Source organism: Ornithorhynchus anatinus, chromosome 9, assembly GCF_004115215.2.
Source record: "Ornithorhynchus anatinus isolate Pmale09 chromosome 9, mOrnAna1.pri.v4, whole genome shotgun sequence".
NCBI classification, from domain to species: Eukaryota; Metazoa; Chordata; class Mammalia; order Monotremata; family Ornithorhynchidae; genus Ornithorhynchus; species Ornithorhynchus anatinus.
The window spans coordinates 6,498,203-6,516,010 of record NC_041736.1 but is presented as its reverse complement, the minus strand read 5'-3'; the positions used below and the strand labels follow the sequence as shown (position 1 = coordinate 6,516,010).

General features: G+C 47.3%; 1 protein-coding gene and 1 non-coding gene across 9 annotated transcripts in view; one reads left to right on the top strand and one right to left on the bottom strand.

The window, feature by feature from the left end:
* The window catches only part of CACNB4 (calcium voltage-gated channel auxiliary subunit beta 4), a 115,176-nt gene extending 97,639 nt beyond the window's left edge, over positions 1-17,537 (top strand). For 6 of the 8 annotated variants that reach the window (XM_007671115.4, XM_007671116.2, XM_029071458.2 and 3 more), the window contains 6 exons: positions 152-210; positions 3,597-3,706; positions 5,918-6,069; positions 8,131-8,226; positions 11,077-11,262; positions 13,159-17,537. In XM_007671115.4, the coding sequence (XP_007669305.1) occupies positions 152-210; positions 3,597-3,706; positions 5,918-6,069; positions 8,131-8,226; positions 11,077-11,262; positions 13,159-13,419 (864 nt within the window). In that variant the 3' untranslated portion in view covers positions 13,420-17,537. The remainder of the gene's footprint in view (positions 1-151; positions 211-3,596; positions 3,707-5,917; positions 6,070-8,130; positions 8,227-11,076; positions 11,263-13,158) is intronic. The other 2 variants (NM_001246852.1, XM_029071461.1) reach the window with 2 other exon arrangements.
* LOC114814371 lies at positions 5,138-5,275 on the bottom strand. The gene has a single exon (XR_003762169.1). It is a non-coding gene; the product is annotated as a small nucleolar RNA SNORA7 (small nucleolar RNA).
* Positions 17,538-17,808: the final 271 nt, after the last annotated feature.

The window sequence follows — 17,808 nt, the reverse complement described above, 5'->3', positions numbered from 1 at the left end:
GTTTTCTCAATTCTCCAGCCTTAATGGACTGCGATAAAGGAGGACATTGGTTATTGGCCGTGTTTCTTACCTTCTGCCTCTTCTCTCACTTTTGACTTCTTCCTCTCTCTCTGTCACTGATCTTTGTTCCGTCTTCCTCACCTCTGAGAAGGTGACGGACATGATGCAGAAAGCCCTCTTTGACTTCTTGAAGCACAGGTTTGATGGGAGGTGAGACCTACAGACCTTTGCATGTTTTTGTTTCCTCTGTGTTCCGCTGGTGGATTCAAGGGGATGGGAAGCCCACTGCGGTAGAATTTCTCTCAACGATTGGTGAAAAATTAAAAATAAGAGGAGGCCTGGCACGGTTGAGAGATGACACTGAATTTCAGGGGCAAAAGAGCCTTGGGCATGGAGCAGAACTCCTTATTTTATCCCTAACTTTCAACTTCTTTCTCTGCCATTTGTTGGTGAGTTCTAAGTCATCTCTATGTGGTTAAAAATGAATTTAATAGAGAGACTGTGTGTCCTGTGCGTTATCCAAATATCAAAGGAAATGTTAGGGATTAAAGCTGTGGGCTGTATTAGGTTATCAGTAAAATAGACTTCTCTATTGCAAGAGCCTGTAATTGGGCTGCTATTGAGAACAAAGCCTCTCAGTTTCACCGGAAAGTGACAGAGAGACATTCTTCCACAAATCAAAATTTTGCTTCCACAGTGCACCCTAAATATAACTTTCCACCCGGTGGCAGTTGAAGAGTCACCAGGAAGGGACTATAGATTGGCTAAGGAGTGGCCGGAAAATGTACGGCACGAAAAGTGTTCTGGACTGCTGATCCCAGAAGCCGGTGAGGGGCTCGGTTCTCTCCGTTGGTTGAGGTAGGGTGGTCTTCGGATTCGACGGCCACCCTGCTCAAGCTGCAGTTGGAGTTCGGCAGAAGAAAGCAACAGCCCATAGCAGTTGGCTGCTACTTTTACCCTTGGAAGGGTGAGCGGAGTTTTTCCCACCGAGGCCTCTGAAGACACCCCGGCCTTATTTCACCGACTCCTTATCGGGTCCTGTGGTATCTTGGAGTTGGGTGTGGCTACGGAAGTAGGCTAAATTCAAGAAGTGGATAAAGCAATCTTGGAAATGCCAGAGGGCTAGCCACAGTTTGGGAGCAGCATAGTGAAGTGGATAGAGCACGGGCCTGGGTGTCAGAAAGTCATGGGTTCTAATCCCGGCTATGCCACTTATATGCTGTGTGACCTCGGGCAAGTCACATCACTTCTCTGTGCCTCAGTCACCTCATCTGTAAAAGGGGGGTTAAGAGTGTGAGCCGCATGCGGGACAGAGACTGTGTCCAACTGTGTCCAGTGCTTAGTACGGAGCCTCTAACATAGTAAGCGCTTAGCAAATACCTTCAGTATTATTATTATTAGTTGGCCCCTCAGGGGCCAAACTTTGCCTGGAGTTTCCTGCCACAAAATAAGCAGCCCCGATAAGAGCTGCAGAGCCAAAGGTCAGAGGTTAAGAGGCTCAGGAGAAGAGGCTGAAAGGAGACTTTTGGAGCCCTTAATGCATCTGGGGAGGAAGGGAAGCCATGTTGGAGCGAGGATGGGCCGAGCGGAGCCGCAGTAAGTGGTGAGGGATGGAAAGCGTATTTCAGGGAGGACTGCTGAGGAGAGTCAGAGCCATCAGGCAAGCGGGTGAAGCCTACTCAGGAAGTTCCGAAAGACTAAGAGGCAACACTGTAGCCAGGAGGGGGATGGACGAACGAAGGGCGCTGCCGCTCTATCTGACAGGAGGGAGTCGGCCCAGGACGAGTCGGCAGAGCGTGGGCACGAGCAGAGCTCCCGTGAGATGATGCAACTTTGGTGCCCCTGGCATCATCTCTGGGTCCACGGTGTTACGGTAACACTGGAGACCTGTTCTGCCGTCCTGCCTACCTCCCACCATGCACACCTCTGTCTGCCTCTCTCTCTCTCTCTCTCTACTTTTTCTCCCTCCGGAGCCCCTCCCAGGCCTTGCCAAACTCCAGCAGGCTGTAAGTTGACTGAAGACTTTTTAAATTTTTTTTTTAATGATGGGAGAGACCTAAGCAAACTAAGATTCTTGGCGGAACTGCGCTAGGCAGCACCCCAGTGAGAATACGCCATCTTTTTAGTATTCCGCTCACGGTTTCCCAGGAGCCTCCAAACCCACAACTTCTAGTAGGTTCGCCAGCTCATGCATAATTATCAGTTCCTAGAAGACTGGAACAAATCTTTATTAAGAGGCAAAACAATTTTGTTCCTGGGATGAGTCTGCAGCCAGAATGCAGAAGGACCTCCTGTTCTCTTGGCCAAACAGACAACCCCGACACATTCCTCGTCACGGAGCATGCCGGAACGACAGAATCGCGAGAGCTGCAGTCCTGCCATTGGCTGGAAAGTTAATGAACTCTGAATAATTAATATTCATTAAGAAAGGGAATCTCTAAGGACTAAAATCCTGCTGCTGCCGTTTGGTCATTAGCCTGAATAATTGATGTTTACAATGCTTACATCTGAAAGAGAACAGAGAGGTGCAAAGCTACTTTTTCAGAGTCCATCTTTGAACCAGCAGATAGTGTCCAAAGGCTTGAGACTTCAGCCTAGCTTACTGGGTCCTCGAAGTTCTTTGGCCGAAAATGAACTCCTTTCCTGTGACATGGAACTGCAGTTTGCCCTTAAAAAAAGAACCAAAAACTCAACTCCTCACCTCCTCAGCTCCTTATTGAGAGTTCACTGTGTGCAGAGCACTGTACTAAACACCTGGGAGAGTACAGTAGAGTTGGTAGGCAGGATCCCTGCCCTTAAGGAGCTTACTGTCTAGCGGAATGACCCAAGGCCCCAATTTCAGCAGTCAATTCCCGGTTGGTGGAGTCAGGATTAGAACTCGGGTCCTTCCGACTCGAAGGCCTGTGTTCCATCCTCTAGGCCGCGCTACTTCTCAAAGCGGAGGTGTAGTTAGCATTGGCAGTGGGTTTTCCCATTAGTATAGGAAAATATTTACCAAATATGCTGTGATCTAGAGAGCTGGCAGCGTTCAAAGGGAGGAAATGGTAGGTTTTGAGAAGGACCGTGAGAGAAAGATAGATTGTTGGACAGACCCCGAGGTAGATTTCTAGACGGAGTGATCGTGTAAACCTCAAGAGCCATGGTGTTGGTCTTTGCTGCCGACCTTTCAGCTGGAGAGCTGACAACACCTCTAGCAGCGACCCGAACACTTAACAGTTCAAAGTTTTCCCAAGTTTCGGAGCTGCTCTAGCTGCTTCGTGGTTGGAGCGGGATCCATTAAGACATCCTGACTTCCTGCTGGTATTGGGTAGATTACGAGGGGGATTAGAGAGAGCGGACGATCGTGGCGAGTCAGGTTTGAATGTCCTAGCACGAGGTGCCTTTATAACTCATGCCAAGGGTGATCCTTCCCTGGCGCCTTCCTTTTATCTTAACGCTCCGTCGACGCTTCTCTAAGATACTCCTGAACGGCGTGTCTCGTACTGTGTTTCCCACTCTAGTGGACCGGGTAGTTATTAAGAGCTATAGTTGTAAATCACATAGAGCCTGGTGAAATTTTGACTGGAGTGTTCTGTTTTTTGTGTTCCTGTTCCCAGGATATCAATAACCAGAGTGACGGCTGACATTTCTCTCGCTAAGAGGTCTGTCCTAAACAATCCCAGCAAGAGAGCAATAATTGAACGGTCGAACACCCGCTCCAGTTTAGGTAAGACGTTAAAATGCCGAGGGGCAGAGAAGTGAAGTGACTTGGCCAAGGTCATACCGCAGACAAGTGGCGGAGCCGGGATTAGAAGCCAGGTCCTTCCGGCTCCCAGGCCCGTGCTCTATCCACTACGCCGGCTAAAGTCTAATGATGGGGTGTGTTTTCCTTGATCCTTGCGAGTCTAATTGGGTCACTGCTTGGAGCTCTTCAGGGTTGAGCCCACCTGGGTTCCAATGAGCCTGCGTTGGTTGCCCAACCAGCTGGGATGATGCCTTCTCCAGCGTGCAACGGGAGTAGAACCCATGTCCTCTGACTCCCGGGCCTATGCTTTTTCCACTAGGCCACGCTGCTTACTGAGCGCTCATTGTTTTCAGAGCACTGTACTAAACACCTGGGAGAGTCCAGTAGAGTCCGTAGATGCGATGCTTACCCTTCAGAAGCTTAGAGTCTAGTGGAATGGCCCAGAGATGCAGTTCCAGTGACAAGAGTGGTGTGGGAGCCCCATCAACTTCTCCTTCCTCCTCTGGGCCTCAGTTTTCCTCCCCTCACCACACACACACACGTGCCTCTCTTTCTTTCTCTCTGTCTCTCGGTCTGTCACTCTCTCCTTCTTCTTCCCTCCTCCCACCCCCTCCAGTGTATCACTGAAAAGTTGTCATTCATTCATTCATTCATTCAGTGGTATTTATTGAGCGCATACTACGTGCTGTGCACTGTACTAAGCAGTTGGGAAAGTACAATACGACAATAATCAGACACATTCCCTGCCCACTGAGCATACAGTCTGGGGAGGGGAGATAGACGTCAATATAAATAGATAATTTACCAATCTGTACATAAGACCCTAAGTCATCAAAGGTGCTCTCTTGCCCCCTCTCACCTCCACAGGTGAGGGAGTTGGAGAGAGTGAACTGCAGAGTGGTCCCCTGAACAATCATTCTGCTCCTGGTCTGGTAGCCGGTCAAGAGCAATTCCTGCAGGTGTTCTAATTTGTTCTTGGGACTTATGACGGTGGTGTCAAAGCCATTCAGCTTCCATCGCGGCCTTTCAGCTGCTCCTGTTCAGTTCGCAAAGGGATTCAGGTCTCGGAATAAACCCGGATGATGCCTGGGACCTTGCAGTCTCCCAGGCCTCTTGGGGTAGCCCGTGGCACTTCTGTGTGAGCATCCCACAGTGGACATGTCACAGTTCCCTTCGGCCCAAACTTGTCTTGTCTTATGCCTTCGAGTCGTTTCCGCCCCATAACGACGCCACGGACACATCTCTCCCAGAACGCCATCCTCTCCATCTGCAATCGTTCTGGGAGCGGGTCCAGAGAGTTTCCTTGGTAAAAATCCAGAGGTGGTTTACCACTGCCGCCTTCCACGCGGTAAACTAGAGTCTCCGCCCTCGACTCTCTCCCGTGCCGCTGGTGCCCAGCATAGGTGAGTTTTGACTTGTAGCAGATTGCCTTCCACTCGCCCGCCACTGTCCGAGCTGGGAGTGGAATGGGTCGGCTTCTGCTTGACTCTCCCTCCTGTAGCCGAGACTGGTAGAGGACTGGAAACTCTCCAGGTGTGACCCTGAGAGGAAGGCCAAAATTTAGCCCAGCAGAAAACATCCTCTTGCAAATGTTCCTTTCAGAAATATTCTCCTTTGCCTAAATTTTAAAGGCCCCGACTTAAACTCTGACAAAGCAATGGGTAGTTTCTGACTCTTCTTATGGCCACAGGCAGGGTGTGTGAGGGATTGATTTTCAAAGGAATTCAACCAGGCCGCACCCAGGATTCACACCTATTCCAGCAGAGCCAGCCAGGCGCCTGGAAAATCTGCCTGCACTCATTGCTACAGGACATTGTTCGGACCCTACAAAACATTTTTTTTTTAATTTTGAGGTTAGAGACGCACTAGCCAAGTTTCCTGGTAATTCAGCTTCCCAAAGTGCTGATGGTAGCGTGAATATCAAATTTTTAAGGGTACAGATCCAGATGCAGTGTGACATAACCTCCCAAGTGATTTCGAAGATCTCGAAAGTACTCAGCCTACCAAGATAAACAGACCACTTCCATGCCTCCCTACATTTTATATAAAATAGGGAGGAACGAGGGAGCTTGAGAAAAACCCATATCAATCTGTTGTGTTGCTCTGATTTACTGCTGAGAACCGTCCCTTTTCGATTTAAGGACTAATAAAGGAGATTTGCAACGAGCTGTCTGTCTCCTTGTTTCTTTTCAGCTGAAGTGCAGAGTGAAATTGAAAGAATCTTCGAGCTGGCAAGATCCTTGCAACTGGTTGTCCTGGATGCAGATACTATCAATCATCCAGCTCAGCTTATAAAGACTTCTTTAGCTCCAATTATCGTCCATGTGAAAGTATCATCTCCGAAGGTAATTAGTCCACGTCTGTCTGCGGGCAAGGGCCCTCCTTTAAAAATGTTAAACCCTCCCGGGGAAAAATTGAGGAGGTTGAGGGAAAGATCTTCAAAAACAAAACGATCTTAATCCAGTGGGGAGCAAAGTGATCAGATTCCTCAAATCAAAATGAACTCTTTGATGTCTTCAGCACTTAAATACCCACCCATCCCCAACCCTGGGAGAGACTTGCAACTTATTCCCTCTTCTCTCCTCCCATCTCTCCTCAGTGAATTCATTTTCTCAGTGAAGCTCACTCTTTATTGGAGTGGGGGTTCCTGTTTCCTTGGGGCAATTCTTAAAACTTCCTGCCCCTTTGCCACCTGTCTTGGAAGAGTCCATGCCTCTCACTCTTGTCTCCTCCCATCCCCTCCTCTCCCTGCTTCTAATAATAATAGCGGTGGTATTTGTTAAGTGCTTATGTGCCAGGCACTGTAATAATAATAGTAATAATGTTGGTATTTGTTAAGTGCTCACTAGGTGCAGAGCACTGTTCTAAGTGCTGGGGGAGATTTACAGGGTAATCAGGTTGTCCCACATGAGGCTTCTCTGAGACACTGAGAAGTTAAGTGACTTGCCCACAGTCACCCAGCTGACAAGTGGCAGAGCTGGGATTCGAACCCATGACCTCTGACTCCCAAGCCCGGGCTCTTTCCACTGAGCCCCTGTACTAAGCGCTGGGGTGGATAACAAGCAAATCAAGTTGGGCAGAGTCCATGTCCCACGTGGGGCTCACAGTCTCAATCCCCATTTTACAGAGGAGGTAACTGAGACAGAGAGAAGTGATGTGACTTCCCTCTCCTTTCTCCTCCCCAACTCTCCATCTCTTTCAATCAATCGATGGTATTTATTGAGTGCTCCCTGAGGGCAGAGAACTGTACTAAGCTCTCGGGACAGTACAGTTCAGTGGAGTAGGAGAGTTGAAGGCGCGGTCCCAACGCTGAAGGATCTTCTTGTCTAGTGGAAGAGCTCACAGTGATCACATCTCCCCCTTCCCTCCTCAACACCTAGAGGGATACCCGTCCTCCTCCTCCCCTTGAAGTATTCCCGATTTTTATTTTTCCCTGCCCCTTCAGTATAGAGGAAATGAAAAGGAAATGGGCGGTGGAGAAAGAGAGAGCTTGGGAGGCTCATGGGTGCGGAAGGAGGGAATGGATGGAGGAAGCGGGGAACAGCTTCCGGAAGGATGTGAGGGTTCGGCGAGAGTAACAATCGGGCAGTAACGGTGACACGGAGACCGAAAGTGTGGGGGATGCCATCAGAGAAGGAGAGGTTTCGCTACAGTGAACTTGGCTCTCGTTCTAACGGAGCAGGCCTCCTTCGATGTTCAAGAGCCTCTGACGGGAAGAACAGCAGGAGGTCATTCCAGAGCAGACTGGAGATGGAGCCCACTCACACGGTGAAATGGGAGCATTCAGTCAGGCGTATTTATTGAGCACTTACTGTATGCAGAGCGTTGTACCAAGTGCTCAGGAGAGGATATTATCACAGATACATTCCCTGCCCACAGCGAGCTTGCAGTCTAGAGGAAACTTACTATGTCACGTCTCACCCTCTATTTCCGTGTCACCAATCTGGAGGCTGCACGTTCACCGCGTGATCCCCAGCTCAGTCTGGTTTTTTTTCATGGTATTTAATAATTGTGGTATTTTTTAAGTGCTTACTATGTGCAAGGTACTGTTCTAAGCGCCGGGGTAGATAGGAGATCGGGTTGAACACAGTCCCTGTCCCACATGGGGCTCAAAGTCTCAATCCCCATTTTACAAATGAGGAAACTGAGGGTCAGAGGAGTGAAGTGAGTCGGTCAAGGTCACACAGCAGACAAATAGCAGAGCCGGGATTAGAACCCGGTTCCTCTGATTCCCAGACCCATGCTTTTTCCGCTAGGCCACACCGTGTTAAACTCTTACCATGGGCCAGGCACTTTTCTAAACCCTGGCGTAGATACAATCAGTTGGGATGCAGTCCCCTTCCCGTGTCTTCGACCCGCCGGCTCTCGCAAAATAAACCCCTCAGGTTCATGTCGTCTTCCACCAGGTTTTGCAGCGGCTGATTAAATCCAGAGGAAAGTCCCAAAGTAAACACTTAAATGTTCAGTTAGTGGCAGCTGATAAACTTGCACAATGTCCCCCGGTAAGTACAACTGTGCGTTTCCTCTAATTGTTTGTGCCAGGGGATCAGTGCTCCCAGCCGCCCTTTTGGGGGTATTTTATTTTAGGATGGGGGCGGGCGGGAGGGAGGAGAGCACTGGCCCCGTGTTGGAGAGTGTGATGGCAGTGGACATTGTCTTCTGGGAAGATCATCTGTCGGTAGGGTGGGTTGTCTGTAACTCTCCGTTTCATCTGGGGAAGAGAAGATTCAGGGTCTATTTTCCAGTCCCCACGTTTGATGGGGTCAATTTGGCAGATGTGGAATTTGTTCCCTCGGGAAATTGTGTGGGGCAAAGCTATCCATCGGTTCATGAGGAAAAGTGGCGGGTAGAGGTGGTCAGTTGGATGGTCCAAACCTAACCATGCAGGCGGATGCTTAGGAGGGTAGGCGTCGCACGGTTCTGTCAAGCATCTCATTGCTGTGGACACAGACAGTCGGAGGCTGGATGGACCACCGGTCTGACCCTGAAAGGGCATGTCACATGGTGTCTGCTCCTTTGGATCCGAACAAGGTTCCTCACTGCCTTAGGACATGCGACCACCTCCCTACCCTCCATCTTGGTGGGTCTGCTGCCCCAAATGGGTCTAAGGTGGATAAAGCAAAATTACCCTGTCCTTCCTCCCAGCTCCTTTTTAGGAAGATTCTGAGGAACGAAGTAGCCCCTTGCAAAACTGGAATGGGGTAGGCACCACCCTTAGTTTCAGGGCCATTGTGGAATTCAACTTTATCTCGGGTGACCCGATTAGCTCCTATCTACCCCAGGCCTTAGAGAAATGTGTGGTTTCCACCAGAAAGTCAGGGGCTGACTCTCCCAAAAGAAGGGGATGCCCAAGTCAGAATGCTCAGAAACCTTGGCAGGGTGGTAGAGAACTGTAAAAACCCAATTTCACTGATGAATCAGACCACTAGACCACCCAGTCCCCTGTTTAGATGCTATTTGAAGGGAAAAGTGTGATACTTAGACCATCCCCAATTTTTCCCTTTCATCATTCATCTTCCCCTCTGCTAATCCATTGTGGACTGCTCATTTTTTTTTTTATGGTATTTGTTAAGTGCTTACTATGTGCCAGGCTCTCTACTAAGTCCTGGGGGTAGGTACAGCATAACGGTTGGGCACAATCTGGGTCCCACAGTGGGTCACAGTCTTAATCCCCATTTTACAGAAGAGGTAACTGAGCCACAGAGAAGGTCACACGGCGGACAAGTCGGGGAGCCGGAATTAGAACCCGGGCCCTCCTGATGCCCAGGCCCATACTCTATTGACTAGACCACGCTGCTTCTCAATTCATTCAAGGAGTAATTTGTTCAGTGTTTTCTCCAAACTCTCCTTGAACCTGGCGGTATATTTCACCTACGTAAATTCTGTGTTTACCAGCCCCCCAAGGGAGATAGACAGAGCACCTGAACATAATCCTTCTTAGTTACAACGAGGCTTGGGTTTCCAAAAGCTGACGCCATGCCCTTTGAGACTACATAACACTCTGTGTTCGATGAAGACATACGATAGCGCCTAGCAGAGAATTCCTCGTCTCCTCTATAGGAGCGAAAGAACCATGTAAGCCTCTAACATTTCAGTAACTGTAGTATCTTTATATATCCTCTCCACTGCCATCCTTTATTTTTCCATTGCAGGAGGGGCTTGAAGTTATCCTAGGAAGACTATGCCCTAGATTTTGGTCTACCTCATTAGGAACTTTCCACTTCCACCAGAAATAAGGCAGTGTGGAATCCCTGAGATCCTCCACAAATGGAGAAGACAATCACTCTTCCTTTCTGCCTTTGCCCGAGAAAGAGTGTGTTTCCAGGCGCAGCCTCGTGAATCTGTTCAACGGGCTCAGTATTCCTGGAACTTTCCCTGATCCTCAGAGTGACAGACAATCCATTGAAGACCCTCTCTTGATCATCCTCCTCATCAGTGACATTTATTGAGCACTTAGGATGTGCAGAGCACTGTACTAAGCACTCGGGAGAGTGCAACAGAATCGGCAGACACGTTCCCTGCCTCCAACGTATCGACTCTTAATGGGAAAGATGTTGAGGTGCCAAATGGCTTTCACCCATAACAGGGTGATTATTTGTTCACTGGGAATGTACCTTGAAAGTATCCCGGGATCCCCACTCTTCCTCTCTCATTAGCCGCCGCCTAAGTGAGAACGTTGCCTGCTTGCTCTTCTGCTGCCCGACGCTGTCGGAGCTGCTTTTGGGCCAGGGAGAGGTAGGGGAAGAGGATTGTTTTTTTCTGGCCAAATCCTCTTTTGGGTCTTCGCTGCTGCAACAGACAAGATGCTGAGTTCCTTGACTTAATGACTATATATTAAAATCAGAAATTATAATGATGTCTGTCTCCCCTTCTAGACTCTAAGCTCGCTGTAGGCAGGGACTGGGCATACTAATTCGATTGTACTGTCGCTAACATTTAGTACAGTGCTGTGCACACGGTAAACGCTCGGTAAACAGCACTGATGATGATGATGAAGAGAGGGTCTCCAGTTGATCGTTTGCTTCGTTTCAGGGTTAGCTCCTTTACTTTCCTGTGGGGTTTGGCCACTCTATTAGATTCAGGATCCATTACCCACCTCTCCTCCGGGAATCAGTCTTTTTTTTTAATGGTATTCGTTAAGCGCTTACTACGTGCCAGGTACATACTAAGCGCTGGGGTAGATATAAGCTAATCAGACTGGACACAGTGGCGTGCCCAAGGTCACCCGGCAGGTCAGTGGCAGAGCCGGGATCAGAGTCCAGATCCTCTGACGCTCGGGCCCTGGCTCTTTCCACTAGGTCGCTCCGCTTCTCAGTGGGCTCGGACTAATGGGATTTTCTTGCCCCCACCAGGAAATGTTCGATGTCATTTTGGATGAGAACCAGCTTGAGGATGCATGTGAGCACTTGGCAGAATACCTTGAGGCCTACTGGAGGGCCACCCACACAACGAGCAGCACACCCATGACGCCCCTGCTCGGGCGAAACCTGGGCTCCACAGCGCTTTCCCCCTACCCCACCGCCATTTCAGGATTACAGGTACCACCCTGCCCACAGCCACCTCCTCGACCCTTCCCCGGACGACCAGTTCAGTACCCCGTGGCAAAGCCAATCCGGCTTCCGCCGGACCGATCGTCATCTGAATCGCCGATCCGGCAGCGGGGACTCCTGGGGTTCTTCTCTGTGAGGATCGAGGAGCCAGAGGGTCACTCGCGGGGAGTTTATTCCACGATGAATGGCAGTCTCTAAAACGCTACTCTGGCTGAATTGCTTCGCAGCGAAACTGCCCCTTTCTGTGCCGGGAAAACGGTCCAGGGGAATGTGATTGCCTTTGGCGGCTGAAAGTGAGCACGGGAAACCCAAGGAGCAGCTCAGGATTGGCCCCAGTCCGTTGTAGGCCAGCTCTAGGCCCTGTAAAACTTTCCACGTCATTTGGGACCATAAGAAGAATAACTGGGGTATTAAGCGCTTGCTATGTGCCAAGCACTATAATAATAATAATGTTGGTACTTGTTAAGCGCTTACTATGTGCCAAGCACTGTTCTAAGTGCTGGGGTAGTTATAAGGTAATCAGGTTGTCCCACGTAGGGCTCACGGTCTTCATCTCCCTTTTACAGATGAGGTAATTGAGGCTCAGAGACGTTAAGTGACTTGTCCAAGGTCACACAGCTGATAAGGGGCGGAGCCGGGATTAGAACCCATGCTAGATTCAAGATGATCAGATCGGACACCACAATCCCACATAGAGTCTGAGGAGGGAGAACAGGTATTCGACCACCATTTTACAGATGAGGAAATTAGGAGTAGAAGTTGTGACTTACCCAAGGTCACCCAGCCGGCGAGTGGTAGGAGCCGGATTAGAACTCAGGTCCTCTTGACTCCCAGGCCCCGGCTCTCTCCACTGGACCCTGCCGCTTCCCATGACGACTCTCTCCGGAGACTGTAAGCTCACTACGGCAGGGAACGGGTCTGCTAATTCTGTCGTATTGTACTCTCCCAAGTGCTTAGTATAGCGCTCCGTCCGTGCATAGCAAGCACTCAATAAAAACCGTCGATCGATTAATTGATATGTGACCTAACGGAATAGAATTAGGGAGTCAGTCAATCATACATATTGGCAACCATATTCCCCAATCATATTGGGGAAGCAGCGTGGCTCAGTGGCAAGAGCCCGGGCTTGGGAGTCAGAGGTCATGGGTTCGAATCCCGGCTCTGCCACTTAGCTGTGTGACTGTGGACGAGTCACTTCACTTCTCTGGGCCTCAGCGACCTCATCTGTAAAATGGGGATGAATAATAATAATAATAATGTCGGAATTTGTTAAGCGCTTACTATGTGCAGAGCACTGTTCTAAGCGCTGGGGTAAACATAGGGGAATCAGGTTGTCCCACGTGGGGCTCACAGTCTTAATCCCCATTTTACAGATGAAGACTGTAAGTCTCACGTGGGACAGCCTGATGACCCTGTATCTACCCCAGCGCTTAGAACAGTGCTCTGCACATAGTAAGCGCTTAACAAATACCGACATTATTATTATTATATTTACTGAGCGCTTGCTGTGTGCAAAACACTGCACTAAGTGCTTGGGAGAGTACCGTATAACAATAAAACAGACACGTTCCCGGCCCACAACGAGTTTATAGTCTAGAGGGGGAGTCAGAGCTGGAACCCGGCCACACGGGGGGGGGGGGGCGGGGGCTCAGGTTTCTGGGAGTCCCCAAGACCCCCAGCCAATAGGTAATCTGCCTCTGACCTAACTTTGGCCCAGAGGTAAGGAAATAAGAGCTCCACTCTCAGATCCCGGAGCCCTCCGACCTTTAGGACAGTGTGGGCACCTGCTGAACAGAGAGCAAAATGGATGACCACCGTGGCTCCCTGGGGGAGGGGGACAGCGGGGGGCTCCGTACCGACGGTCGACTCTTTTGATCCCTTCAGAGCCAGCGCATGAGACACAGCAACCACTCGACGGAGAACTCTCCGATTGAAAGACGAAGCCTAATGACCTCCGACGAAAACTATCACAACGAGAGGGCCCGGAAGAGTCGGAATCGGCTGTCTTCCAGTTCCCAGCACAGCCGAGATCATTATCCTCTTGTGGAAGAGGAGTACTCTGACTCCTACCAGGACACTTACAAACCACATAGGAACCGAGCCTCTCCGGGGGGATATAGCCACGATTCCCGACACAGGCTTTGAGTTTAAGAGCTCCCCTCCTCTCCCGCCGGGGGAAGGAATTCATCCCCATCCCTTGACGACTTGCCATCCCATATCTAGGACGAACCAATCATCTTAACATGGCAGGTACGGCGCAGCTTGGCTGTGCTTACGGGCTGCTGACGTTGGCTGCTGAGTAAGGGGCAAAAAAAATATACATCCTGCCCTCTCGTTTATGTGGAAATGAATTGCCCAGTCGTATAGTTTTTTTGTTTTTCTTTTTAGTGTGACATCCACATCAGCACAGAACTTTTTTTCTTCATTAGGTATTAGACACATCAGTGTGTAATTTAGGGTATTTACCAAGGCACATATAAAATAATTTCCTGTGCTGGAAATTCCAAATGACCAGTTCCAGTTGGAACCAATTTATAAACCAATTCCTGTTGGAATTTGGGTGAATTTGACTGGAAAGTCTACTTGAGCATGTTGCAATCAATTGAAAAATTTGAAAAAAAAAAAATGCTGATGAATATGAGGAAAAAAAAAACCACAATTCCAATACAAGCCAAAAAGAGCTACAGCATTTATTTGCTGGAAGCTAAATTTACACTTACGGTTGGAATACAGAAACATTTTAATGTACACGTTAACTTTCCTGAATGGCTTTTTCAGACTTACCAAATGAAATGTTGATCGTGCCAAATAGCTCAGATTAACGCGGCGGTTTTGCGGTATTTTCAGCTTTCAATGTTGTAGCATCCCCGCCCCCCTACATCTTCCCCATCCCTCCCACGGCTTTCGCTGTCAAAGTGTTTTTCTTTTGTGTAGTCATTACCGCTGTTTCTCTCCATGTCAGCGAGGATCATCTGAATGTCTTCTGCACTGAGAAGGGAGGGGGAGAAGAAATGGGAGGCACAGATGCGTAGCCTGGTGGTGCAATGAAATGGACCGAGGTCCTCTCTTGGGTCGAGCGAGAACCCACCGACCAAGTTAATCCAGTGTCGGACAGGAAGAGCAAGGGGGAGGGAGGGGAGTTCTTCTCCCATACCGAGTTTGCCCTTCTGAAGAAAGGCCTTGGTCTCTGCCATCGATTATGCACATACGGATTCAGTCCTTTACCCGCCTGCACCTCGGCAACATGTCGCTCCATCTCTACTTGCGGGGGAGCGGAGGGTCCTGGCCCTATTCTTATCGCTTCATAATCCCCTGGAGAAAGGTTTTGTTTTTTTTTAATGTAGTCACTTTCAATTTTAATATCGAAGCTAAGTTTCTACGGAATGCGGTGGGTAAAACTTCTGAAGCGATCAGACTTTAAAAGCTTGATATAAAAATGAACATAGCACCCGAAAAGACCCTCGAAAATGATAACGCTGACATTTTTAATGCGTAGAATTAGAGGATAAAGGAATTTGGAGATTTTTTGCTGCCTTGTTTCTAATGAACACTCCCCGTCCCGACCCTCTTCTGAGACTCGGAAGTGATTTTCTAGGGGACTCATTCGTGTCACTGGAGACCCTGTGTCTTACCATTATCGACGAAGCCTTAGATTCAGAATAGTCCAGGTAATTAGTGGAACCGACTCTAATTTTGGAAAGGCTCAACTATCTTTAAACAGAGAGACTTTTTCGAAGCATGCATTTTCTAAAAGCTGGAAAGGGCCTATGCTTAAAAATCCTTTTTCTCTGGTTCATGTCTCGAAGCCTTGTCTTTGAAAACGGTAATGATTAATCGGTATGTTTTCTTGTTTCTCTTCTCCAAGCCTCCTTTTGTTCAGGCTGTCAGAGCATGTAGCAGTTAAACGATTTTCCTAGCCAGTCAGACGTTTTTAGTTTTCTGGACCAATTGCCAAGAGAAGTTTGAACTTCCCTGTCCTTCCATCTCCTCCTCTCTGGTGCATCTCCCGCTATGAAGCCGATTAACTGACGGGGAGGCTAACTATTGGAAATGCAACTCATGCCAGATTCTTGATGCCAGTTCCCACCATTTGTCTTCAGCAAATTAAAAGGCAGCAGGTTCAGCTGTGACCTTTAGGATTGCCTTTTGGGTTTGTTTCGTTTGGATGTTACGGCCATCTAGAGAATCCATTCAGATCATCTAGCGTTTCAGTTAACGACATTTGAAAAGCTGCATTCGGCGGAATAATTGAACAAGAACAATCATATAGATGAAGGTGTAACCTGTCATTTCGAATATTTTCAGCTAGAGCACAGATGAGCATTCTCCGGTAATTTTAAAGTATAGTTATTACATGTACAGCACACATTCGCATGAGAAAGCAAACAGGCAAAACATTTTTCTATAAGCTTTACCAGTTTCTTCTTTGTGTGCATTAAAGTATTAATTGCAAAGAATGCACTGAGATGTATAATTCTAGACTAGAACAGTTAATCAGCTTTATTCTGTAGTAACATTAGTGATCAAACCATTTAATGCTTGAAGATATTTACATAGTAGGGCAGGAAGCTACCACAGCTTTCTCATATATTTTTCTGGACAAGATTAGTTGCATCCTTATTTTGGGTATAAAGATATCATTTAATTTAAAAGCCTTCCGAAGCTTTGTCTTCCGTGTCGTACCCGTAAAGGTAATGGTCAACACAAAATTCACCTTCCACTCTATGTCCAGAGACAACGTGAACTTTGTTTTGCGTTCTCATAATAATAATAATAATAATAATGTTCTCATCCAAAGGAACCCAGATAGTTGTGATGGGGCATGTCATGTATATTTTCTTGAGAGACATTTTAAATTTAGCAGATTGTTTTCACCTTCCTTGTGTGGGCAATAGGCTTATTTTCTGCAGATGAACAACATAAGTTCCATTTTTCTTTTTTACACTTTAAATCGTGTGTGAGTGTGTACAAGACATTAACTACAGATATACATAAATAAATAAGTTTTATTTTTGGCAAGCATTACCATACACCTTTTTTAAAAGAACGAATACTTGGTTTTTACTTCATTTGAACAGTGTTAATTCAGTTTTAAAAGTAACAAATTTTAATTCACAGGGGGGAAAAAAAAAGCTGCGGTGTTATCTGGACCATTTTAACTCATAGTAGAAACCATATATTAGAACTTCTACAGTGTTAGCCAGCTGTCTCGTGATATATTATGCAATGGCTTCATGTGAAGTTGTGGAGTTAACGTAGTCCTCGATGAATAGAAGTAATAGCAATTTTTCAATCCTAGTATCAATTCTCATTGAACAGGGTTATATTGTTTAACTCCAATACGTAAAGCAGTACTTAGAAATGTTTATAAATGAGTGATGGTTCTTTGTTTCAGCTCTGTTTTCTTTTGAAAAATACTGGTCTCGATCACTTAAATTGTTAGTCCGTGCTAATATGACAATCTTAATTATACGATCGGTTTAAGATATGGCAATTATTAGCCTACACTGAGAGAGTATTAGAGAAATGAGCAAATCAATGAGAAATTGCTTGTTCCTTTCTAATTTTTTTTCTTTTTCTGTAGTAGGGGAGAAACTAAAGATATTTTTGAAAATTGGTAGCCTTTTTTTCTACCTCTTTACTTGAACTTTTTTTGGTGGGGGTGAGTTGCACCAAAAGTGAATTTCCAAATTTAAAGTCTACAAATGAACGTATCGTGAAAATTGTACGTAAATGAGGGGTGTGTTAGTCCAGAATGCTCCTAGGCAAATTTGCTGCAAGCTAGCATACTGCTGATTTGATTCCTTTACGTTGTTTGTGGCTAAAACAAAAAAAAAATGTAGTTGTTGTCCTTTAATGATGGCCCTTAACGTATCCCTTGAACCAGAAATCAGCCTGACTTTAGGAAACAAACCTGACAGGCCAAAATGATGGAAAGGTTAGAAGGGTTGACCTTCCTTCAGAGTTAATTGCATTTTATTGGCCCCGTTTATATTCATATTTCAAAACCTCTAATTCCAACAGTTTCTCCATTCCCACTCACATTCCTTCCTTCTTTATGTACTTTCCCGGGTGCCGGTTGACAATTACCTGGAAGATTCAAAACTGAGCAAGTTGTTCGGGGAGTAAAGAAACTGCAAGGGAGTATTGGGCGATTTTCTTAGCCGCCACTTGAGTCTGGCAAAAAAGGTAAAAAGTGATTTACCACGGGTGTGTCCAAGCCTAATAAAGTTGTACTCTGTTATGTTTGGGGCTCACCTTTACCTCTGACCCTCTTCTTATACTTACGATGAACAAGGACCGTCGTTGCAATGCGAGAGAGTTGGCAGAAACTTGGCTCCTTAATTCTATCTAAGCTGCCATCTTCCGGAACTTTCTAGGGTAAAGGAAACGGGTCCCTTCCTCCCATGTTCTTTTTAAACCTTCATTTCCATGGTGCCTGTGATTTCTGCCTGTCGAATCACAGAATCACACCCTGATTTGGGAATGACCAACCTTCGGCCCATTGGATATCGTAGTTTGTGGTAATACTTC